This window comes from Papio anubis, chromosome 1 (genome assembly GCF_008728515.1).
Source record: "Papio anubis isolate 15944 chromosome 1, Panubis1.0, whole genome shotgun sequence".
In the NCBI taxonomy this organism is placed as follows: domain Eukaryota; kingdom Metazoa; phylum Chordata; class Mammalia; order Primates; family Cercopithecidae; genus Papio; species Papio anubis.
In genome coordinates this window covers 205,682,585-205,708,358 of record NC_044976.1, presented here as the reverse complement: position 1 = coordinate 205,708,358, position 25,774 = coordinate 205,682,585, and the positions used below count along the sequence as shown (strand labels likewise).

General features: G+C 36.4%; 2 protein-coding genes across 5 annotated transcripts in view; one reads left to right on the top strand and one right to left on the bottom strand.

Moving 5' to 3' along the window:
• Positions 1-16,069, top strand: part of ERO1B (endoplasmic reticulum oxidoreductase 1 beta) — a 67,963-nt gene extending 51,894 nt beyond the window's left edge. For 2 of the 4 annotated variants that reach the window (XM_009197046.3, XM_003893728.4), the window contains 7 exons: positions 1,030-1,056; positions 4,901-4,993; positions 5,122-5,368; positions 6,495-6,564; positions 9,642-9,728; positions 10,700-10,833; positions 13,057-16,069. In XM_009197046.3, the coding sequence (XP_009195310.1) occupies positions 1,030-1,056; positions 4,901-4,993; positions 5,122-5,368; positions 6,495-6,564; positions 9,642-9,728; positions 10,700-10,833; positions 13,057-13,117 (719 nt within the window). In that variant the 3' untranslated portion in view covers positions 13,118-16,069. Of the gene's footprint in view, positions 1-1,029; positions 1,057-4,900; positions 4,994-5,121; positions 5,369-6,494; positions 6,565-8,324; positions 8,511-9,641; positions 9,729-10,699; positions 10,834-13,056 lie in introns of those variants that run through there. The other 2 variants (XR_002519103.2, XM_017953503.3) reach the window with 2 other exon arrangements.
• A 7,576-nt stretch (positions 16,070-23,645) lies between these two features.
• GPR137B (G protein-coupled receptor 137B) overlaps positions 23,646-25,774 on the bottom strand; it is a 70,512-nt gene continuing 68,383 nt past the window's right edge. The window contains 1 exon segment of the mRNA XM_031659710.1: positions 23,646-24,507. Within this exon segment, the coding sequence (XP_031515570.1) occupies positions 24,399-24,507 (109 nt within the window). The 3' untranslated portion in view covers positions 23,646-24,398.

Here is a 25,774-nt window from a genome sequence, read left to right as displayed (position 1 = left end):
ATGGCGTGAACCCGGGAGGTGGAGGTTGCAGTGAGCCAAGATTGCACCACTGCACTCCAGCCTGGGTGACAGAGCGAGACTCCATCTCGGAAAAAAAAAAAAAAAAACAAAGAAAATTAAGGAAATATTCTTAGTTTTACTGGATTAGGAAAAGTGGAATAATCAATAGTTTGATGTTTGTGTTAATTATAATTCACTGTTTTTTTGGAATATTTAAAAAGCACTATGGTTGTTAAGAAAAGCAAATTTGAGATTGTTAAAATGTTTGTTCCATGTTTTCAGATATTTACACCTTCAATGAATAAGATTTATATACTTTTTTTTTTTTTTTTTTTTTAAAGAGGCAGGATCTCGCTATGTTGCCCAGGTTGGATCCAAACTCCTGGGCTCAAGCAATCCTTCCCCCTCAACCTTCTGAGTTAACTGGAACTACAGGTCCAAGCCACTGTCCCCAGCTCATAATATTTTGACTGAAATGTTTTCTTAAAAAATTTAATAGTCAAAATATTTATAAAAACACTCACTTAAAGTTACTTAAATTATTTGTAGGCTTTATTTCCTAGAACCATATGACTGTTTTTCTATTTTACCTGAAGCAGTAGACATTTTAGAGAGATTACTTAATCTGTCATTTTTATTTTTTATTTTTTATTTTTTTTTGAGACAGGGTCTCACTCTGTCGTCCAAGCTGGAGGGCAGTGGTATGATCTCGGCTCACTGCAACCTTAGCCTCCTGGGTCCAAGCAATTCTCCTGCCTCAGCCTCCCTAGTAGCTGGGATTACAGGCCTGCACCACCATACTCAGCTAATTTTTTGTATTTTTAGTAGAGATGGGGTTTCGCCATGTTGGCCAGGCTGGTCTTGAACTCCTGTCCTCAAGTGATCTGCCCACCTCGGCCTCCCAAAGTGCTAGTATTACAGGCATGAGCCACCATGCCCTGCAGCCTGCAGAAATATTTTATAAACCTAATTTATTCTACTTTATAAATGACCATATAATATTTTAATCCACTTTTCTTTCTTTCTCAGGAGAATCATTCTACACATGGCTAGAAGGTAAACAGTCTGTTCTAAATTTATTGGATTTTTTGTAAAAAATACTGATTTATTTAGCATATTTTTGTAAGGTCTAGGATTTTATTACCTAGTCAACTAATTTTCACAGTGTTTGAAAAAAATGTGTTTTAGGTTAACATATTGGGATAAAATTATGTGAAAATTTTGAAGATAGTGCTCAGCTAAAAACCAGGTTTATATAAATACACAGGCCAAATAGTGTCATCAGGTTTTCATAACTGTTTCCGTAATCTTATTTCTGTTCTGTATATAATGTTCATTCAAGCTACTTCTCTAATAACAAGTAATGCAAAATATTTTAAAAGTGGAGACATTCCTTTTGGAAGGAAGTACTTTTTATATATAAAATTAATGGAAGATAAATATGAATTCAAAAGGTTCAAAACATGTTTGCCATGTTAATATAGTCTAACCTTGTCTAATTAAAAGATAAAGCAATATAGATCCTGATGTATTATATGCTTTTGCATTCTTGTACTTCCAGTGTTGTAAATATCAAATGCTATTAATGGAAAGGTGAAATGTTGTAGGATTTTAATAACTTAGGTTAATAATTGGATATATAATGCTTTTAAAAATTTACCTTACCAAATTGCCATTAGTTTATGAAATTAAAAATTAAAATATATTAGTAACAGATAAGCAAGTTGAATGACATAGGAAAATTGATATTTCATAGCCATAACCTTTTAGGAGTACTATGGAGTAAAACTAATTCTATTTTATGCATGTCATTTGGTCATGTTATCTTATGAATATTACTTCTTTTTTTTTTTTTTTTTTTTGAGTCAGAGTCTCGCTGTCGCCCAGGCTGGAGTGCAGTGGCACCATCTCGGCTCACTGCAACCTCTGCTTCCCAGGTTCAAGTGATTCTCATGCCTCAGCCTCCCAAATAGCTGGGATTACAGGCACCTGGCACCACACTTGGCTAATTTTTGTATTTTCAGTAGAGTTTCGCCGTGTTGGCCAGGCTGGTTTGAACTCCAGGCCTCAAGTGATCTGCCCACCTCAGCCTCCCAAAGTGCTGGGATAACAGGTGTGAGCCACCACACCTGGCCTATTTCTTTGTTTGCAATGAACTATGTGCATACATTGGCCATTATTAAGGTGAACATTATTGATGTGCAAATTCTGTTAGGAATTATATGAGAAAATCACTTATGTAGAAGATGTTTAGCTTTGTTTAATAAGCTCTACTCTAAAGATACAAATTGTGGAAAGTAGCATTTAGGCTAGAAGAGGTAGTCAGAGACTCTGAGTGTTAGTAATGAGAATGAAATTTAGGCCGGGCGCGGTGGCTCAAGCCTGTAATCCCAGCACTTTGGGAGGCCGAGACGGGCGGATCACAATGTCAGGAGATCGAGACCATCCTGGCTAATCCTGTGAAACCCCGTCTCTACTAAAAAATACAAAAAACTAGCCGGGCGAGGTGGCGGGCGCCTGTAGTCCCAGCTACTCGGGAGGCTGAGGCAGGAGAATGGCGTGAACCCGGGAGGCGGAGCTTGCAGTGAGCTGAGATCCGGCCACTGCACTCCAGCCTGGGCGACAGAGTGAGACTCCATCTCAAAAAAAAAAAAAGAAATTTAGAAACAATGTTGGATTCTATGTATACTATATCAACCATTCTTCCAGTCTTACTGTTGGGAGTACCTGAATATTGATCCGTGGTTCCAAAGAGCATTCCCTCATAGGCAACTGACTCAGTCTTTTCAGAGATTCAGTTTCCTCATCTGGAGTGTGGAGAGGAGCAATAGCAATCCTACTAACTTACACTGTGAGTGTAGATGATGTCTGTAAAGGTTCCTTTGGAAACCATGAATCCATGTCCAAATGCCCAATGTTACTGTTACAGTAAATGCAGCACCTTTCTGAGAGTTCAGGTGCTGAAAATGAATTTTAATGAAATTAAATCAAAAAGAGGAAGAAGAGAACCATTTTCTAAGTTGTGTAACTGAATTGCTCTATGTTGTTAGAAGTTGGTGGATTCTGCCTTGGTAAGACAGCTTTTGCAGATGTTACTTCAGAGTGAGATTGAGAAGGCTTTTGCCTGGACCTCCGTAATTAAAGATACCCTGCATCCTGGCACAGACTGTATGTAGGCCAGGAGAAGCTCTCCAGCAATTTCCTGCTGAGTGTGTTGTGTGTCTGGGTGCACTTAGTTGGTGCATTATTTTTTATTAATATGCTTGAAGTTACCTGTTTTTCACAGTTTGTGGAAATACATTTCTATTTCTCTCCCCTCACTTATCCTCTGCCTCATTTCAGTGTAGGGCTTTGTGGGCTTTGCAAATTATAACTGCCTCCCAGTTTTCCAGGTCCTGGTTTGTAGGCATATGGATTTTCATGAGTTTTGCTTTGCTTACTGTCCCTTCTCTAATCTTTATCCATTTTATTGGACATAAGCACCGCTTAGAGAGAGAGGTTGGGAAGAAAACAAAGTGAACTTCATATCTGATATTTTGTTACTTGATAATAGATTTGATGAAAAGTTTTAGTAGAAGAGAAGTTAGTACTTAATGTTGTATTAAATATATTGTTTGTATCCATTGTTATCATAAACATTCAAAATTGCCATATACTTTTAGGGAGGAAGCTACAAAATAAAATTTAATTTCTTTTGGTCCCCATCCATGACAATTTGAATATTCTAGCAAGAATTCCCAATTAGGGAACGAGATCTCAAAAGAATTATTTTTTTCCAATTAGAGGCCATGTGCTTCAGAATCATCTGTGATAGGACAGAAAGAGTGAATTGCTAAAAAATTTTAATAGACACAAAACCACATAAATACTCTTATATTAAAAAAAAAATCTCCCAGCATATAAATGATACTATTTTACTTTCCACTGTTAAAGCCCATTTCCCTGAATGGGGAAAGTGTTAAAAACCTGTTGGATGAAGGAGGGAAAAGCAAATGGCCCTGTATCCAGTGACTTCTTAAAATTTTCTGCATTTTTATTTTAAAAATTTCCTGTAAAGAATATTACTTTTCTAAAGAACATTTTTTATTGTGGTGAGGTATATATAACATAGAATTTACCATCTTAATCATTTTTAAGTTTATTGTTTAGTGGCATTAAATACATTCACAATGTGCATTCCTCCTATTATGAGAGAAGATCTTTTAAAATGGGAGCAGGGGTTAGGATAGGATGACCGGCTCTCTTGACCTCTTAAGTTCTCAGCAAAAAAGCCCATGTGGCTTAAGGCTCCATCAAATAACGTTCTGTTCTATTCCTGTACTCCACTGATATGATTCCACCCAAGCAGTAAATAGTCAACATGTATTTTTTTTTTAATTAGCTGAAATTTCTGGATTTCTGTTTTCCAAGTTTCAGCTCCTTACAAGTAGAACGTATGGTTAAAAAATTAGACAATTCCAGGGCAGAAGGTTAATAAAACCCTTATTTCTCTGCTAGCAAATAACACATATAAGGAAGGGGGGAAAAATCCAGCAGTGACTTTATAATTACATTTGCTTTAGTAAGTTCTTAGCCTAAACAACAAGAAAACCTGTGCTGTTGCTGTCCGAGTAACATGAGAACTTGCCAACTTTATCCATAGTGTTTTGACTCCCAGTTGCTCAAACTTTTCTGCTTTTTTCAGCATTAAGTTCTCATCATATTCAGTTAACTTCATTCTGAAGCCAAAATCTTATTTTGCCTTCTATTGAAAAAATCTTGATCTAATCAGTTTTATATTATTCCTTGATTTATTATAATGTTCTTCAATCAAAAATAAGCTTACATACTAAACCTCCTTGAGTCAATATTTCTGATATCTAAATAGGTGTGATTTCTTTTTCAATATTTTTCTGAATAGGTTTGTGTCTGGAGAAAAGAGTCTTCTATAAGCTCATATCAGGACTTCATGCTAGCATCAATTTACATCTATGCGCAAATTATCTTTTGGAAGGTAATCATATTTTTAAGTGATTTTGCCTTCTATTAGTGTAAAAATTATTGGAGGGAATACAGATTCTTTAGAGCAGAAAAAAAATCCTATTTACTAAAATAATGTAATGTATTTCTCTTTCTCTTTAGAAACCTGGGGTAAGCCCAGTTGGGGACCTAATATTAAAGAATTCAAACGCCGCTTTGACCCTGTGGAAACCAAGGGAGAAGGTCCGAGAAGGCTCAAGAATCTTTACTTTTTATACTTGATTGAGCTTCGAGCTTTGTCAAAGGTGGCTCCATATTTTGAGCGCTCAATTGTCGATCTTTACACTGGAAATGCAGAAGAAGATGCTGACACAAAAACTCTTCTACTGAATATCTTTCAAGATACAAAGTAAGAATTGACTATCCGTGATTTGAAATTCTCCTCTCTGTATTCAAATGAGGTAGCACTTAAAGCACAAAAACTGACCCCTAACAATTAAGCAAGGGGAGATGTAGAACAGAAAAGGAAAGTGATCAATAGAACAACAGAATTTAAAAATATTTCTGAAAATGTTGATGAAAAAGCATCAATAAGGCTGTTTTTTTTTTCTAGAAATTTTCACACTTGAGAATAGTGCTTTAAAATATCACTAAATTTTATGTAGTATTAAAATTTAGTGCTACTTTAATGGTCTTTCTACCAATTTTGTATTCTTCTAGTCACTTTATTTACTTACTTATTTTTGAGACAGAGGCTTGCTCTGTTGCCCTGGCTGGAGTGCAGTGGCACGATCTTGGCTCACTGCAGCCTCTGCCTCCCAGGTTCAAGCAATTCTTGTGCCTCAGCCTCCTGAGTAACTGAGATTACAGGTATGTGCCATCACACCCAGCTAATTTTTGTATTTAGTAGAGATGGGGTTTCACCATGTTGAACAGGCTGGTCTCAAGCTCCTGGCCTCAAGTGATCCACCCTCCTCTGCCTCCCAAAGTACTGAGATTAGAAGCGTGAGCCATCGTGCCTGGCCTCTAGTTACTGTATTTAAATTTAGGTGATACTATACGTGTGTTTGCATTGGGGCGGATATGTAAGGAAACATTGGCCTTACCTTCTAGAATATAACCTTTTAAACAAAACACTTGGTCAAGAAAACTCAAGTTTACTGGTTTTTAAAATAAGCATGGAGGAGAAAGATTAAGAAGTGTTTAAAGTAAATTATATATTAAATTTTTAAAGAATATTAAGAGAATATTGTCTATTTTTTACATAGATTGTTTTCAGTTAATTTTTTAGATTATGTCATTTATTTAAAACATTACAGTATTACCAAATTTAACAGCCATCTGTGTCTTGCTTTAGTCTTTTATGAAATAGTTTATGTGTGAACTGTTTGTCACTTTTCTACATTACCAAAACTTAAATCAGAGTAAATAATGAATTTTAAATATTTGTAAGGATAGAAAATTTTATCAGATTTCTGACACAGAGTACGTGGATTTTTCATGTGTAACTTATTACAATACTATCATTTTATCAGGTCCTTTCCCATGCACTTTGATGAGAAATCCATGTTTGCAGGTGACAAAAAAGGGGCCAAGTCACTAAAGGTAAAAAGTTCTTGACTGGGACATGGGGTTAGGAGCAGCTTGCTGGTTATGTTTTAACGCTGTTCATCTAAACTATTTTATTTTCCAGTTTTCCAGCTTGTCAAAGTTGGTCTGATTGGATTTTACCACAAATGGTACAAAAAGCCTTTTCCATATTTCTTTCTCAGTTCCTATTGACCAACTGCTTAGTGAATCGTTGGTCATTAGTATGTCCTATAACACCTTTATAAATGTCTTTTTAAAACATACTAGTCGAGGGAAAGTTTTCTTTATTTAAAATCAGTGTATATTGTTGTTTTGATGCAGCTTTCAAAATACCATGAGCTTTTAGCCACTTTGAGGGCAATAAATAACATATTTTTCTAAAGTTTATTTTATAGAATGTTACAGTTTTTGAAACTATTATGTTGTTGTCCCTTTGGACTAACTTAAAAGGTAAAAACTACCTGTTAATCTGTGATATCAAAAGGAGAATGTTTTTGGAACATTACCAAACTTTATGTTAGGTGTTCTTTATTTTCATTTGCTTAAAGTACATTAAGAAACACATTGTACCCTTAAAATGTTTATAAAAGTATTTGAAATTGGCAAATACTCTTTTTTTTTTTTTTTTTTTTAGTTTTAAATTTATTTTTTGAGACGGGGTCTCGCTATGTTGCCCAGGCTGGTCTCAAACTCCTGGCCTCAAGCTGTCTTCCCGCCTCAGCCTCCCAAGTACCTAGGATTACAGGCACGAGCCACCATACCTGGCCACAAATGATCCTTGAGTGCCGCTTCACAGTCATTTACATGCACTTCTGAAATCCGGGTAGTTTCAAAAACTGAAACATTTTCTTATGTTTAGTACAAGGTAATTTTTTAGCAAAACCTGACCTAAACTGATGTAAGAATATAGCAGATACTCATAGTTTTGTGGGGTTTTTTGTTTTTCAAATTCTGCTTGGTATGAATTTTTTATATTTTGCTACAGAAACATTAATGGATTTGACTGCAGGGTGTTTCCTCACACTCTGGTGAGATGTTTCATAATATATAGTACATGTATTGTATTTCTAAAATTTCAAAACTACTGAATTCTACAACACATTTGACCCCAAGATGTTTTAGATGTGGATGTACTATAGGAACCAATAAATCAATACTGAGTGATTCTCCATTGGTGAGACTTTCCTGGTATTTCTGAAATAAGTAATTTAGTCACAACTATATTTTAGTGTTGGAAGATTGTTTTATTTTACAGTTGTTTTAGAGGTATATTACCATTTTGGTATTTAATATGTTAATTCATTTTTATAATGAATTTTTAATTTATAATGAATTTTTATAATGCTTCCTGTTTTCTAAGTATCGACACATATGTTCTACTTTTAATCTTCAGAATGATCTTGTGTAATAGGGCAACTATAATTATGGATGTTTTTGTAGATGAGGAAAGTGAGATAAGCAAAGCCTAAGAGTCTCACAAGTTTTTAACTACACAATGCTGGGATTGTGTTTGCTGTTTGTCAAGAATGTATGAAGGAGAACCTATGTCCATTTTCCATCTGCCGCAAAGAACTTATATTACATGAGAATATGACCAGCACAGGAGTTTTTGTGTTCTATTTATATTGTCTTTCTTTGCAAAGGTATTGATTCCTTTCAACCCTTTGGCAGCTAGTCAGGGCTTGTGGTAGCCAGAGTTTTCAGGCTACTTGCCTCCAGCTTCATGCAATAAAATAGTTCCCTCAATGCAATAAAATGATTTTTATTTTCTACAGTTGCCATGTGAAACAAATGAGGAAATTTTCTCTTAACCAATCTTATCCGCAGATAAGGTGAGACCAACCTTAAAGGCATATTGCACACAAATGCTTACAGGCAGGAGAATTTCCCCAGTGTAGGAAACTTTTTTGAGACAGAATTTCACTCTTGTTGCCCAGGCTAGAGTGCAGTGGTGCGATCTTGGCTCACTGCAACCTCTGCCTCCCAGGTTCAAGCTATCGTTCTGCCTCAGCCTCCCAAGTAGCTGGGATTACAGGCATATGCCACCACACCTGGCTAATTTTGTATTTTTAGTAGACATGAGGTTTCACTGTGTTATTTAGGCTGGTCTCGAACTTTTGACCTCAAGTGATCCACCTACCTTGGCCTCCCACAGTGCTGGGATTACACGTGTGAGCCACCATGCCTGGCTAGTGTAGGAAACTATTACAGCAAAATAGAGGGATCCAGCAAGCATCTCCATAAAAACTGCATTGGCAAACATAGAGGACTGTGGGACCATATGTGTCACACAGGCCTGTTATCATTCATGTTGATTCAGCAACCATGACAAACATACACAGTATGGTACTAAGGAGTGATACAAAAATTGATTATTGTTCTAGGACTAGCTTTCTGATACAGGCTTACACAAAGCAAAGAATCAAAAATAAGTGAAACATACACTAGACATATTTATTGTTGGTTGTATATAGATAACAAATGGAAGCAGCAATTAAGTTCCTTAAAAGTAAAGACCATGTATTATTTACTTTTGTGTCTCCCATAGTGCATATTTTGGTGCTTTGCATAAAGTAGCTCCTAAGTGAAGTTTATTGAATTAATATGCAGAATGAATTTTGTAATTTCCATTGATGTCAGTATTTTATGTGCCATGTTATATAAGTTCAAATATTTTTCTTTACTGTTGCAAAACACAACTCAGGTTGGGTATGGTGGCTCACACCATAATCTTAGCACTTTGGGAGGTCGAGGTGGGTTGATCATTTGAGGTCAGGAGTTCAAGACCAGTCTGGCCAACATGGCAAAACCCCGTCTCTACTAAAAATACAGAAATTAGCTGGACATGGTGGCATGTGCCTGTAATCTGAGCTACTTGGGAGGCTGAGGCAGGAGAATCCCTTGAACCTGGGAGGTGGAGGTTGCAGTGAGCCAAGATTGCGCCACTGCACTCTAGCCTGGGCGACAAAGCAAAACTCCTTCTCAAATGAAAAACACAACTGCTTTATTAATAAGCATCAAAACTTATCATTTAGCCAAATGCAGTTCAATTTTAAAAGTCTAATTAGACTGAAAAATTTTCTGCTTGCTAGGAGGAATTCCGATTACATTTCAAGAATATCTCCCGTATAATGGACTGTGTTGGATGTGACAAATGCAGATTATGGGGAAAATTACAGGTACATGTACTGTCTTCTCTTTTGAAGCCATTGCTAACCTTTATTTTTTCCACTGAGTGCAAGCTTTTTATTAAAATGTCCTCATTGTTCATTGAATTAGAATTTAGAAATAGGCAGATCCAAAGTGTTTTTTCTGTTGATGAAATTTATTAAGGTATATGTGTTACATGTATGTGAAAGGATGTTTCTCATATTATTCTTTAGTGATTTTAGTTTCATTGTGTCTGTGTTTCTATTGGTATGATACCAGATTCACCAGATTTGTGAAGTTGGTGGTCATTACGAACCGAGTATAAGATTGTATTTTACATATGTATATAGAAAGGTAAAATGTAATTATATAAAAATATTGAAATATCAAGTCTTGGTCGTTGAATTTGTTTAAATGAGCAAAAGAAGGTCACTTAGTGACAATAGGAAAGCTCCGTATGACAGGTCTGTTACTCTGTGTAAGCCAGTGTCAAAGGATTGGTGAATATTTTCTCTTTTTCTTACAAAGCTGATAATTCATAGGAAATTAAGCGACAGAATTATTACAATGGAGGGAGGCTACACTGAAATCAAATATGTCTTTTTCTATAGTGCTAATAATTGAGAAATTATTAAGTGTAGGTATCATTAATCTCTGAGTTTTGAATTGCTAAAAGCTGTAAAAAATCCTTTATGGTTACAAATTGAACATTGTAATCCTAATATGATATTTTCAAGGTTAAAAAAGGCATTTTAATAATTTGCAATAGTATGATATATATTCAATTAAGTGTTAGACTATTCAGGTTTCCTTAACAGCTCAGATATGTTTATCATATGCATAACCTGTGAGAAAGTAGAAACTATAGTAACATTTTTGTGAAAAGCTCAGTTCATATGAATTTTCTAACTGTCATAACAGTGGCTATATATTCCTTTAAGCCTTTATACTAGTTATTATTATATAAAGTTAATTATGAGTTTATTGGTATTTTCTTTAGACTCAGGGTTTAGGAACTGCCCTGAAGATATTATTCTCTGAAAAAGAAATCCAAAAGCTGCCAGAGAATAGTCCATCTAAAGGCTTCCAGCTCACCCGACAGGAAATAGTTGCTCTTTTAAATGCTTTTGGAAGGTAAGAACTATTATGTGTTGAAGATTTTTGATTTCCCATTGGGTTTCAACAAACTGCAAAGATAATCTTCTCTGCTAAAAGTAGGGTTTGTTTTGCTGACAAAAAAATATTTGTATTGTACCTGCACTAACTTCAAGAGGCCTTAATGCTGACAAGCCGGTTTCTCTGCAGGTCACAGGAAAAACTGAGTTTCCAACTGCCACTGTTTTTCCGTTTGCCGCCTTAATCTTGTGAGGAAGATATTCTTCTAATATTCTTTTTACTTGGCTATCACTTGTTCAACCACAATAGCAGGAGTAAGGAATGTGTGATTGAGAAGATGATAAAAGAAAATTAAAAGCTTCATCTGCTTCTTATTTTTCTTAAATTTTCATTACTATTTTGTTCTTCTCTCACCTCTTTCCTGCAGTATGCTCTTTATTTCTGAAGCTCAGAGGTCATTTTTCTTTCACTCATTTCTACATGATTTACTTCTATATTCAGACATATAATTTGCCTGCTTGTTTATACCACCAGTGGTTTAAAAAATAATTTGAATTTGCCGGCAGAGATACATGTAATGCCAACTGAGGAATACAGAACAGAAGGAAAAGAATCACAAAAAATAATACTGTGCTTCCTTGGGGAAAAAGAGAAAAAAGTCAACTTGAGGAAGAATTAAAAAAAAAAAATAGGGGACTAAGTAATACACAGATTATTTCTTGTTTTTCTTAACATGTGTTTTAAGTTAAAAAGCAGTTAAATTAAAAACAGATTTATTATATGTCCCCCCGCTTTTTTTTTTTTTTAAAGAAATGAGGGTCTTCCCCTGTCATCCAGGCTGGAATGCAGTGGTGCGATCATGGCTCACTGCAGCGTCCAAATCCTGGGGTCAGGCGTTCCTTCCACCTGCGCTTCCCAAGTGGCTGGGACTACAGACACATGCTATTGTGCCTGACTAATTAAGAAAAAATTTTGTAGAGATGGGGTCTCACTTTGTTGTTCGGTCTGGTCTCAAACACCTGGCTTCAAGTGATTCTCCTGTCTTGGCCTCCCAAAGTGCTGGGATTACAGGCGTGAGCCACTGTGCCTGGCCATTTCCCATCTCAATAGCAAGGATTTCACCTGTTGCTTCCCTGTATTTAAAGATGACTATGTAGGTTGAGATTTCAGGCACAGGATAGATATAGACTATCCATGAACTGGCATTTCATAAAAAATTCAGTCCACTTATGAGGCCTGTAGAAAGATAACACAGGAGATACTGAATGAAATTTAAATAAATTGAAAATTATTGTAAATAATTTAAGCATCTCTTAAGTCCAAGTTGAGAAAGATGAAAACAATTGAGAATTTCAAAACAATTGAAAATTTCTTTCAGTCTCATAAAAAATACTCACAAATGCAGCCTTTCTTGTTTTAGTTCTATATCTAGAGCTTATTACCTTTTATTGTTCCCCAGAGTAATGGACTCAGAATCAGGGGTCCTAAAGTTCTGGAATCCTGGCCTGCTCTTTAGTAGTGTATGAACTCAGGCAAATCACTGCTTTCCTAGTTTGTTTCCTGATAGTGAGATCATATATGTGATGGGCTTAGAACATTGCCTGTCCTCCTAAGTGATTAAGGAATAACTTTTCTTCTATCAAATAGTTAAAGACTTTTCTTCTATCACCCCTAATTGTCCATAGGGATAATTGAGCTTTTAGAATTACTTTTTTATATTTCCCATCCCTGAGTTTTACTTTTTGGCCTGTTCTGAGAAGCACTTCATTTGATCAGTCGGTAATCATTTATTGAATACTATAAGCATCCATGGGTATGGGGCACAGGAGAGAGACTCAACAGGAGACAGAGTAAGACTCTCTACCCTGAGGGAGCTGATAACATAAGACAAATTAGTGTGTTTGGGCAACGTTGAGTAAAGAGCAATCATTCGAAGAGAAATGTGCAAAATAAATTTATTAGACCAATCGTAAATGATTTGAGATTCTTTATTAAGAATTATTCATATCACTGTTCCCATTATTAATCTTGTGTCTGCAGATAGTATGAAGTAACAGGCTTCCTTTGCCCCTTCTAAACCAATCTTAATGAGAATACTCATTGAAACATGGAAGCTTCAGTGTTTGGTGGTTTTTATTTTGGATTTTGCTTTCAAATGATAGCTTATGTAACAATATCAATAATTTGAAATATGTATGCATCATGTTAACTTTACTAATATGCTTTTTCTTTCTTCTACAGGCTTTCTACAAGTATAAGAGACTTACAGAATTTTAAAGTCTTATTACAACACAGTAGGTAATAAAGGCTTTTATGTGTCTAACTAGAGACATAAAGTGACTGTGGAAAGCCTTTTAATTATGGACATTCAGCAGAAAGAGACTAGTCTGACTTCAAGAATTCTGAACTCTTAAATAGAAAATTTAAATGCTCACTTGAATATTTATGATTCTTAATAGATTATCAACTAGAGATATTTATAAATGAAGTATATACGTTTAAAACATGTAAGTTATACTAATTCTGTGTTTAATTTCATGTGTTTTCATGTGCTGAAAATTCTATTTTTCTTAGAATTGGTTTTGTTTTTATTCTATTATCCTTTATTTCCAGTTGTCAAACTTTAGATGGCTATGTCTGCATTCTAATAACACTGTTCACAGTCTGATATGGAAAAGGAGAACTAGGGAACAAATGTTGCTTAGGGCTGGTGTCAGTGACAAAAAATTATCAATGCTTTTTAATGTGTTTTTACTCTTGCCTCACTCTGTGTGTGTCACTTTCTATAATATAAAGAAATATTATAATATTTCTAGAATCTGGAACTGTCACCATGATGAATGGCCCTTTCAATACATAGTTACAGAAACTCCTTAAGATTCCCCAGGACTTCAATTCCACTGGTTTTTAGTTGCAGTTTTTAGTTGCTGTTATTGTTGCTGTTTCCAGTCTAAAGGACCTGCTTTGATAAAGGTGAACAAGACCTCGCCCCTATGCTACCCAGCCAGATTTCATGTGTGTAATGGGCTGGCCCAAGAGTGTTCTTTTACTTAGAACTCCTTTTGATTTTGCTTTTCTTTGCCTCTAGAAATTTTAGGGACAAAGACATTTTGGAAATTATCAGTTACTTTTAGAAAGAAAACATTGCAGAAATATTTAACAGATTACTTCTTGATAAAATTTAAATGGGATTATATGAATTTATAATGCCAACTGAAAATATTATATACACAAAAGTTGCTATTTTCACTTAAAGTAAGCATTTTTAAAGGATTTATTTTAGAATACAGTCTATGCAATCCTCAAACTCAGTGTGCTTTTCCCTGACAGAATATATAAAAAGGTAGATTAGGTCAACCCTCCTTTAAGCTTCCTCTCCCCTCACCTTTTCTTTTCACTGTATATAAACGGTACTTTCTGTGATTCGCAGCAACAGAGGACTCTTAAGTCCTAAACTGTCATTTTCTAAATCTGGGATTTAAAATCTTTAAACAATATTTAAAATCTTGATTTTTTAAAAATGTCAGCAGATACAATTTGGAAAGTTGCATCTGTGTAGAAGTAATGTAGGTACAAAATCTAGAGTTTTTCCTTAGACTCTTTAGTCTTTTCTGAATTAAAGAATAAGTGCTCTTAAATCCATATTTTATCCTGCCAAAGTCTGAAATGTGTTCATTGATGATTTGGTGACATCTAAAAAATTGTATTTAGTTGGCTTGGCTCACCCCTCTTAAAAATACTTAGCCATCTCTCGGTGGGATGTGGCGGGGGCATTAAGGTCTCAGAGTTATTTATTTTCTCACCTAATTTCAAACCGTTATAAACTTGGGGTTTTGTTATTGATGGTGGTGATATTTTTTGTTAAGTTGTTTAAAAGGCTGACTTGATTGGAGCCTCCTCTACTTTTTCTTGAGGGATACAAATATTGTATGGTGGGGGGGGGGGGCGAGCCTTAAGGCAAACTGTCTAAAAAGTGACTATCCAATTAATTTAGTAAATTAGTAAGAATTATTCTTAGTATTCATTCAGAGTTTTAAGATGTGAAAAATTTGCACTTTGTTTATTAACTATAAATAACTTTTTGATAGTGTTATTTCACCCTTCCCTCAGTTAAAGGCTATTATTTAAACTGTTTACTAGAGAAAATCCTTGCTCATGTCCATTTATTTATTTTTTTCTGTACTGTGATTTGTTTCAAGCTTAGGAAAACTAGTATATTAGAGAATGTTCTAGGAAATTAAAAGATCTAGTTAGAGTAGAAAGTTCTTTTTAAGGTTCTTAACTAATTTTTTCACAACTAAGAAAATAAATGAAGTATTCTTAGGCTGAAATTCATTTTGATTAACTTTATTTTATCATAAATTAGATTGTAGGGGGCAGCCTGCATTTTTGTGTATGTGTTTTATTTCTTAAATGATTGTGACATTTTATGGTTCTTGTGATATAAACTGTTTTTCCAATTCACATCTTTTGTTGTGAAGTGATATTATACTAGAGTACTGTCTGCATTGTGAAAATGCTTTGCTGGTGCTCTTGGCATTTTGTCTTTATCTCATCACCTAATTTAAAAACTCAGCACTTGATAATATAACTGACAGAAATGATTGTACCTGCTGATGAACTAATGAAAATGAAGAAAAGGAAAATATTCCTTCCTTCAATGGCATAAGTTTATTTTTTACTTAAGTGGCATCTGTGTAAGTTAGACAAACTATATATTAAAATTGGTAAACTTTGAATGTTTCTCCTGTTTTGATTCTTAGATTATGAGGAGGATCAGACAGAATAGTAATAGACTCCACAGTTTTAAAATTTGATAAGTCAAAACGTTTTGACATTTTTAACATTGTGAATTATTCGATTATTTTTATCCTCTGTATGTATATGAAACTCTATGCCATATTTTTCAACTTTGCCTATGTGCCACAATTAAGAAAGGACACCTATTTTGATCTTCATCAGCATTGCCTTCAGCTGAAAATTTGGGAACAGTTCACAGTAAACCTCTCAGTAGTTTGCAAACTGAGGTACCTGCAGAAACCATAGCTACTCACCAAAATACGCAGATTAGGTACATGGTATCATGGAAATTATTTGGTAAAAAAAACAAAAACAAAACACACACAAATCTTGTGTACTGTATTTTAAGTAATATCTACAGGTGAAGCTTTGATTTTTGAACAGAATTCCAAATAATTTACTGTTGTACCCACCATAATCTAGAAAATGTGAATTAAAGTACATGTTTCTGCAATCTTTTCTGTCTTGTTTTTCCCCCTATTTTAAGTGTTTCCTTTTATGGCATGAGGATTTGATTGTAACCTGCGGAGAAGGGAGATGTATTTATCAGTAGTCTGAGGTTGTTTCTTATAATGGCAAGCATTGGCTGGCACTCTGTGAAGGGCTTTTACATGCATAGTTTGGGTTTAAATAAATACACCATTGATCTTCACAACAGCACTAGTAGGTAGGTACAATTACTTCTCTGTTTTGTAAGTGAGAAGACTGAAGATAAAAAAGGCTAAGTAACCTGTCCATAATCACAAATTCTAGGTTGTGTAGCAAGAATTTGAGACGAGAAAGACTGATTCTAGAAACTTTGTGATGTTTTGTAAGTTGGCCTTTTACCATTCAGCTACAAAGTGGGAACTATTAAAAGCATTGTTTGATTTGTATTGAATCATAAAGCTTATAAAATATGCTTATTTTATTTAATTTTGTTGAATAGGTAATACATTCACACGGTTAAAAGAAACAAACAATAGAAAAAGTTACTCAGTGAATGTCTTCCTTCTATCCTTGGCCCAGCTTCCTACACTGCACACACATCTCCTACCATTAATAACCTGTGTTCTTGGTTTCTTAGGTTTCCATTCACACTGTTTTAGACATGTACAAATATAAACAAATGGAAAGTCTTATGTTTTTCTCTCATTTTTACTCAAAAATTAACATCATATACATAATATTTCATTTTTTTCACCTAGTATTTCTTGGCAGTCTTCACATATGACTAGATAGTTTTCTCATTTTTAAGTAGATGCTTGGTAGTCTATTATGTGAATGTGCCAGCGTTGAATTAACCAGTCCTCTATTAATGGGCAGTTCAGTTGTTTCCAGACCTTGTACATACGTCATTTCACATTTATATAAATATTGTACCTGCAGAATACATTCCCAAAGATAAGAATTTTGGGGGCAAAGACTGTGTGCATTTATAATTTTGAAAGATACTGGCATATTGTCTTTCATAGGGGTAGTCATCAATTCACATACCATCTAAAATGTATGATAGCACTTGCTAACCTGCAGCTTTACCAATAGATGTGTTATTAAAATGTTGGATTCTGGCCATTCTGATAGATGAAAATATATATCAATGTGTACATTCTTTTATTTTCCTTTTTTTTTTCCTTAAAAAAGAGACAGGGTCCCACCTTATCACCCAGGCTGGAGTGCAGTGGTATGATCATAGCTCACCGTAGCCTCAAACTCGTGGGCTCAAGTGATCTTCCAGCCTTAACCTCCTGAATAGCCTGGATTATAGGTGCACAGCACACACCTGACTGCTCAGTATGTACATTTTTATGATGCCTAAGGTTGATCACCTTTTAATATGTTTAGGAGCCATTTGTATTTCCTTTTGTGTTCCCATATTATTTTGTTCCTATCCATTTTTCTACTATATTGTTGATATGTTATTTGTTTATTTGTTAGGGATATGAACCCTTTGACAGTAATGAGTTGCAAATATTTTCTTTCCAATTTGTCATCTGTCTTTTGCTTATAATGGTTTTGTCATGAGTTTTAAAAATTTTTTATGTAGTCTGAATTATCAATTTTTTAGTGGTTCCTGGATTTTGAGTCATAATTAGAATGTTTTTCTCAATCCAGAGCAATAGAATAATTCACCTAAATTCTACATCTAAATTTTGAACCGTTGAAGTACATTCTGGATCTAACCTAATTTTTTCCACAGGTGATTAACCCAGTTGTTCCACTATTATTTATTGAACTGTTTGTTTTTTCCTGATGAATTTGAGAGGCTACATGGATCTTATCGTAGAATCCTCATATATATTTAGCTCTGTATCTGCATTCTGTTTCTATTTCACTGGTCTGTTTAGTCATGCACTAGTACCACATTGTTTTAATTACCCAGGCTTTAATTTTAATCTAGTGCACTGGTTCTCCCTCATTCTTCCCCACCACCTTTTTTTTTAATACAGTTTTTCTAACTGTTCTTGTTTATTTTTCCATATGAGCTTTAAAAAATTCTTAACATATAGAGCATATTAAAACTGTCCAACTCAAGTTCTCTCCCAAGGGTTGCACTTTTAACCACTTATTTTGTCACTGTTCTTATGATACTTTACCTGATAAAGATATACTTTTTATTACTTTTAAATTATTACAGTGTTCTATTTGGCAGTGCCCAAACGGATGATGGCAGATAGAGGCAGGAGGCAATGCCTGTGAGGACAGAATGTCATCTCAGTGCTTCTATTTTAAGATAGTCTCGGCCGGGCGCGGTGGCTCAAGCCTGTAATCCCAGCACTTTGGGAGGCCGAGACAGGCGGATCACGAGGTCAGGAGATCGAGACCACCCTGGCTAACACAGTGAAACCCCGTCTCTACTAAAAAATACAAAAAACTAGCTGGGCGAGGTGGCGGGCGCCTGTAGTCCCAGCTACTCGGGAGGCTGAGGCAGGAGAATGGCGTGAACCCAGGAGGCGGAGCTTGCAGTGAGCTGAGATCCGGCCACTGCACTCCAGCCCGGGCGATAGAGCGAGACTCTGCCTCAAAAAAAAAAAAAAAAAAAAAAAGATAGTCTCTAGGAATGATTTAAGGACTGTTTTCATGTAAAATCCCTATTTCATTTTTTATTCCATTATGAATTATTTGCCCAAAAGTTGGGTATCTGTCAAAGATTCATAAGACAAGAGGGAGGAACCCTTAAAAGAGCACTAAACTTGTAAAATCAATATGTGGATAAAAGTGCAAGTGCAAGAAGTTACTGTGGGGGGAAAAAAAAAGACATCTACCAAAAACCAGGATTTGACTATTCATTCACTGTTATAGGAGCTGGGACTACAGCAGTGAACAAAACAGACAAACATTCCTACCATCATATAACTTAGACATTATAACCTAACTAGATTATAGTGAGAATGCACCAAAAGAAAAAAATACATCAACCAAAAGGGAATGGCCAACTAGACACCTATCTAGTGCAGAAGGTGTCCTCAATGTGAATGAATCTTAATGCTGTCTTGACAGTGCCATCAGATTGTCATAGATTGATGCTATTAATCAATTAAAGTCATTCTCCTAACACTGGTCAGAGCGGAGTTAACATTCCAAGCAACACTCTGGTATCATTTAACTTCCACTATGGCTTCCCTTCATAGAATATACCTCCAAATGCGTGAGTGTTCTGTTCCCTTTGATTAGCTTTAAACCTGCAAACCTAGAGCCCAGACTCTTGGCTAGTGAATTCACCAAGGAGACAGCGCTCAAAGGATACTAAGTTACACATATTTAATGGCTCTGGTAAAGCACTATTTGTTTAGGATAAATGCATGTTTTATATTCTTCATTTAATCCCTTCAAGGAGCACTGTAACTTGGGCCTGCCAAGAGACTGGAGGGACTGTTGTAGGTTAGTGAGAGATGGGGAAAAAGGTCATAGTAACAGGAATCAATAGAAAAAGGGGGCAATTTTGAGAATCTTATAGGCATCTGATCTCCACTTAAGTTCAGGGGCAGAAAATCTGTTCTGGACATAGAAAGTCTAATATCTTGAATGGTAGGGCATCCAAGGTCCAAAAGGGCAGACCAAGTTTGGAGCTAGAGAATTAGTATTAGCAAGATGTTAATCAGTTTGAGAAAACAGAAGACGGGGCCCAGCCATAGCTCAAGGACTAGAGGTAGAGAATCCAGACTTGGAGGAACCTGTCATTAGGAGTTGCTGAGTCACTGGATTTAGATCTTACGACCCTGACCCTGAACCCATAATTAATGACCTGGGCAGCCAATCTCAGAACTCCACACGGAATGAATGTAGTATCAGTGCCCTGGCCCATAGGAACCGGGCAGCAGGTACAGGGACTCTGACACAGATCTAGGTTATGGGCACAAGGACATCCTCAGAAGACTTCAACTTATTTTGACCCTTGGTGCAAGAGTTCTTCATGTATCCTTGCTAAGGGCCTAGAGTAACGTTAGTATGTGGGTGTTCCTGAGTATAGACTAGGATCCACAGAAACGTGACGAGTGCCTAGCCCAGCATCTCACATATAATAGGTACTCAATAGAGATTGAATCCCACTCTCTTACCCTCACTGTTCCTTGTTCAGTGTTTCCTCACTTTAATCAGTTTGTTAATTGAATCTTTTTGATGAGAAGAATTCCACAATTTTAGCCTGATCCTTTTCAGCAGCTCCTCCATCTGGACCCATGTCTGAAGTAGCATGATATACAGTTAGAAATGTCCTTTAATACAATTCTCACATAAGATGAAAACTGGGAATGCATATTAGATGTGTCTCTGATCAGATCTATGCTAGTCTATTCTTCGTCATGCAACGATCTAAAGTGAAAGAGTGGTATTTTTTAGATAAAGTTTGTCTAGTTGGAAATCTCGATAAAAGTTTCAAATATTTAGACCCATTTAGTTCTAATATAAGTTTACCTTTACTGTTAAAAGCAAGTAATATACACTATATAATGAGATACATAAAAATGAGAACCTTTTTCTAACAGCGCTTCTCAAGTTCTAGGGTTTACTATTATGTATTCCTTTCTTCTTAATAAGGTTTAAGTGTTCAACTACGTGTTGGCCCAGCACTGAGGTCAACAAAGAGCAGTTAACTTGGATTTTGGTGAAAGGAAATTTGAGGAGGCATTAGTGAGTGTGCCTGATCTAAGCAGCTAAATTTAACCAGCAAAGCTTTTAATTTGCCTGATACATTCAAGAGAGAATTGGCATAAATACGATTGATGAGGCCGGGCACGGTGGCTCAAGCCTGTAATCCCAGCACTTTGGGAGGCCGAGACGGGCGGATCACAAGGTCAGGAGATCAAGACCATCCTGGCTAACATGGTGAAACCCCGTCTCTACTAAAAAAAATACAAAAAACTAGCCGGGCGAGGTGGCGGGCGTCTGTAGTCCCAGCTACTCGGGAGGCTGAGGCAGGAGAATGGCGGGAACCCGGGAGGCGGAGCTTGCAGTGAGCTGAGATCCGGCCACTGCACTCCAGCCTGGGCGACAGAGCGAGACTCCGTCTCAAAAAAAAAAAAAAAAAAAAAAAATACGATTGATGTGTATATTGTAATAGTCAAACCTTCTTACAGTCACAGCTCTGTGTAACATACTCTAGATGTTTTCATCAGCAGCTCAACTGAGTTCATTGTAAAAAGGATAAAGAGCCAATGAAAAATATCTATACAATATTCTTAAACAATTAACTGCAGAGGTAGACACCTATTCCAATAGTCAGAGAAACTATTTCCAACAGTTACCCAGAAACATTCCCATGAAACTTTTCAGTGTTGCATCAGACTTAGCTAAATGATGGTACAACATTTTTAGTGATTCCCTCTTCCCCATACACTTTAACTTTCAAATTATCAGGGCTTTAATTTCATCGTGTTGCTTTAAAACAAATGAACATTTGGGTATTCTGCAACCAGTAATCACCATTCTTTTCCTCTTAGCATTCAATATTCCACATAAGTAGGTTTTTTTTTGTTTTTTGAGACGGAGTCTCGCTCTGTCGCCCAGGCTGGAGTGCAGTGACACAATCTCCACTCACTGCAAGCTCCGCCTCCCGGGTTCACGCCATTCTCCTGCCTCAGCCTCCTGAGTAGCTGGGACTACAAGCGCCCGCCACCACGCCCGGCTATATTTTGTATTTTTAGTATAGATGGGGTTTCAGTGTGTTAGCCAGGATGGTCTCGATATCCTGACCTCATGATCCTCCTTGGCCTTCCAAAGTGTTGGGATTACAGGCGTGAGCCACTGCGCCCAGCCATAAGTAGTAGTTTTGTTAGTGTACCTAGCAGAACAAGTAAATTAGAAAGCCAAAGGGAATTTTAATTTTCCTTACTTACTAAGAGGGAAGTAGAGTTTGACGTAACCAATCATAGTTTTTTTTTTGTATTCTGTGTTTATAACACTTCTAGAAATTTTAGCATTACATTTTTAAAAGGGGAATGAGGCCGGGCGCGGTGGCTCAAAGCCTGTAATCCCAGCACTTTGGGAAGCCGAGACAGGCGGATCACGAGGTCAGGAGATCGAGATCATCCTGGCTAACACGGTGAAACCCCATCTCTACTAAAAAGTACAAAAAACTAGCCGGGCGAGGTGGTGGGCGCCTGTAGTCCCAGCTACTTGGGAGGCTGAGGCAGGAGAACGGCATAAACCCGGGAGGCGCAGCTTGCAGTAAGCTGAGATCCGGCCACTGCACTCCAGCCTGGGCGACAGAGCGAGACTCCGTCTCAAAAAAAAAAAAAAGGGAGGGAATGAGAAAAATGGGCACTTAGAACATTGTTATACTATCCAACGAAAATAATAGTTCAAATAAATCCCAGTAGCTTCATCATAAAAGTAGATTGACTTTTATCAGTTAATGCTGAGTATTCCAGTTTTTCTGCCAGCAACAACAGAATTATGTTTACTTATTATAGGATGAGTATGGTATTAGTGATACTTCTTATCACTATTTTAAAAAATATATCTTCCCTTAGCTGACCTAATACTGAAGGACTCCAGGACTTTCTGAAGATGTGACTTAAAGGAGTTTAAAACATGCTGAGTCTGCCTTTAAATTCTCCCAAGTATTAGTAATACAGTGTGACCACAATAACCTGGTAAAGCTATTTGGAATAATAGCTTATAATGTGTTAAGGCAACTTGAATAACAGTGTAGGGTTCACTTCAGTGTAGAATTTTTCCTGACAACTATTTTAAATGCTGTAACCCCAGTTTTTTCATGTACTGAAAGACAAGAATGTTATGTAGGATTACACAGAGTAAAGGTGTTCTATACAAATGAAAAGCCCAATGATGATCGATTTGAAACTTGAGATCCCAATTTTAAATACTACCAAAACAATAGTAGACTTCATCTCTGTGAAATCAGTGCCCAGGGATCCGTTATTCCTGAAGATCAAAATGAGAAGAGTCATGTGAAATGGGTTGCATCATGTAGTAGGATTTGTTAATGTAAGTTCCTTTTCATTGGACCTTCCCTCTGTCCCCAGATGAACATTCCTAGGCATAGCAGAAAGGTACCTTGTTTCTGGTAACAGTACTTCCTCTAGAACCTTATCTCTGTTTTATAGAAAAGCAGAGCACTTAGCCTCCCAATAGGTAGTTTTATGGCTCCAGTATATATACAGTGGAGTTTTTAGAATGGCACTTCTGGTGTGGGAGGCAGTATTTCATAACATGTTTTTTACTTAAATGAAAGATGACTTAAGGACTTGTCTGGAACATACCCTTTACATGGCTGACAGGCATCATGCTCCAGCATATTGCAGTACTATTGCCATTTTTAAATGTGCAGCTTCCAACAGGCTCTTTACAGAGCTATTTAGAAGTAAGGGCATTATTTTAAATATAGTTGGAGAGTACAGAAAAAACTAAGGATTCCACATAGTCTTAGCTTAGGGGCTTGGGGTATTTGTTATTAATGCCCTTTATGGAACCTCTTATTTTCTCCTTGAATGTAATCAACATTCAGTGAGTTGGGAAAAGGGTATACTCTTGATGTAGCCCTGAGGTAATGCACTTTCATTAGGCTGAAAGAAAAACTATGCAGAATCTGTGAATATAGCAGAGGAGGTTTAATAGGATAAGTCAGCTACATTTTTAATGTTATCAACTTGTTATCATTAATGTGTATACATTAGCGCCCTACTGAAAGGAAGTACCAATCTTTGGGCAAACCTTAAGAGATTCTCTGAGGGACCTATTGCCTGAACCTTAAAAAAAAATCTCTAAAGACCTTACAGTCTGCTGCTATTCTATTTCATTTTAACTATCAACACTGGAGTTGCAATTGGCTAAGTTGTCAATTGTATTTTAGGAGTCTACCAAGGCAGCACTCAGAATCGGAGTGACCATCAGTGACCTGAAGAGGTAAGATTTGAGGAATACTTTAGTCCAAAAGCTTTAAAAAACTATTAGACCATATATTCTATATTTTTAAAGTGAATTATGCATAAAAATCTGTGCAAACTACAACATAATTGCAGTAACATTCTCAAGAAAAAAAAAACCCTAGTATGCTTTAGCATTATTATTTAAGTTATATAAAATACATCTTTATAAAAGTACAGATTTTCTTTAAAAAGTTTAAATTATACCCACTGAAATAGCAAGGCTCCCTCTTTAGTACTAAAATAAGGGTTTATCAATCTACATTATTGCTTAGTCCTCTGGAGCCATCTGGAAACCTGTAACAAATAAAAATCAAGTTCTATTTCTTAAGGAAAAGTGCCCTAAAAATTCAGCGGTCACTACACTTTTCTGAAGCTCTTCATCTGAGCAATCGTCCATAAAACTGTTAACTGATGCTACCCAACGCTTGGTTTGTCAGGATCCAAAGTTGAGTCTTGCAACGTTCCTGCTTGTGCCAGGAAGCTGTTAGTTTGTTGTCCCCAATCATAGTAATCTGGAGCAAAACTTAAAAAGAAAAAAATATTTCAGTGACTTGAAACATTACAGTATGTACGACATGTCTAGTTTAGGTAGACAGAGCTGAGATTTTACACAAACTGTAGATAACTCTAAAGTTCTTTAAAATGGCTCTTAAAGTCCATTTTCCTACAAAACAATGCTACACACAGGACTAAATGCCCACCCACAACTCTACTGAACTCTTTAGAGCACAGAAGTATATAGCATTACTAGAGAACCCAGCCAGTTATTATGTATAGGAAATGTTTTTAGCAACAAACTGTATCTGAATCCTAACAAGGAGTACAGATCACAACCTGTGGTGTCTTTGGACAAATAACTTCTGTGCCTCAATTTCCTCCACTTAGAATGGGAGTACTATTAGTAACTACATCGTGGGCCTATTGTGGGGACTGAGTTAACACCTGTAAAGTGTTTAGAACAGTACCTAATATATAGTTAATTCTCAATACATGTAAGTCATTTTCGTTATAATATTGTTCCTCTATGTAGTAGAAAGGGGGTCTTTTCTTCACCGATATAGGTAGTGAGGACTCCCTCAGCTCTAAGTCATTTCTGGCAGGTGAGAGGGCAGGACAGCTCCAGGAGAATATGGGTTTAAAGGGGCGAAAAAACTAATAGGAAGTGCAGTGGGGTAACTGGAAAAGAACAGTTTTAGGGAAGAGGTGGAGTGACCCAAAGGTCAGCTTTTGACTTCAAGAAGTCCTCCTTGTTTTCTGGCTTGCTTGTAGCTTACATTTTTACATCTGCTGGCTCAGCGGATTGGGCAGCTTTCTTCTACTTTCTCAGCCACCATCTTTTATCCTATCTGACCAGGATTTCTCTGCTGCCTGATCACTGAGAAATCATGTATTCTCCCAGCTTTTCTTCAGTACTTCTGTCCTTAAAACAAGGGCTCTTTTCAGAGCTCCCTTAAAGTTTTCTAAAGACTTTCACTGTTACTAACAAGGCATAAAAAGGCAAGCATATCTTTTTTATCATTTCATCCCAGAGGGAAACAGTTGTAAAGTTGTTAATGCTAAGTCTTTAATCTCACAAAAGATTACAAAAGATAAGCTTTCACTTCTAAGAAGCTCCCCTTTCCCAAGAACAGGATGGGGGTCCTGGCAGGACAAGCAGAGAGAAGACAGGCTCGGCAAGCACTATTGCAGCCCTTTTGGCTCCTCTCACCCCTGCTGGCCTTGCTGGCCTCACTGTCTCACAGCCACAGGCTGAAAGGGAAACACGGTAGTCGTCGGGTAGTGGAGAATGG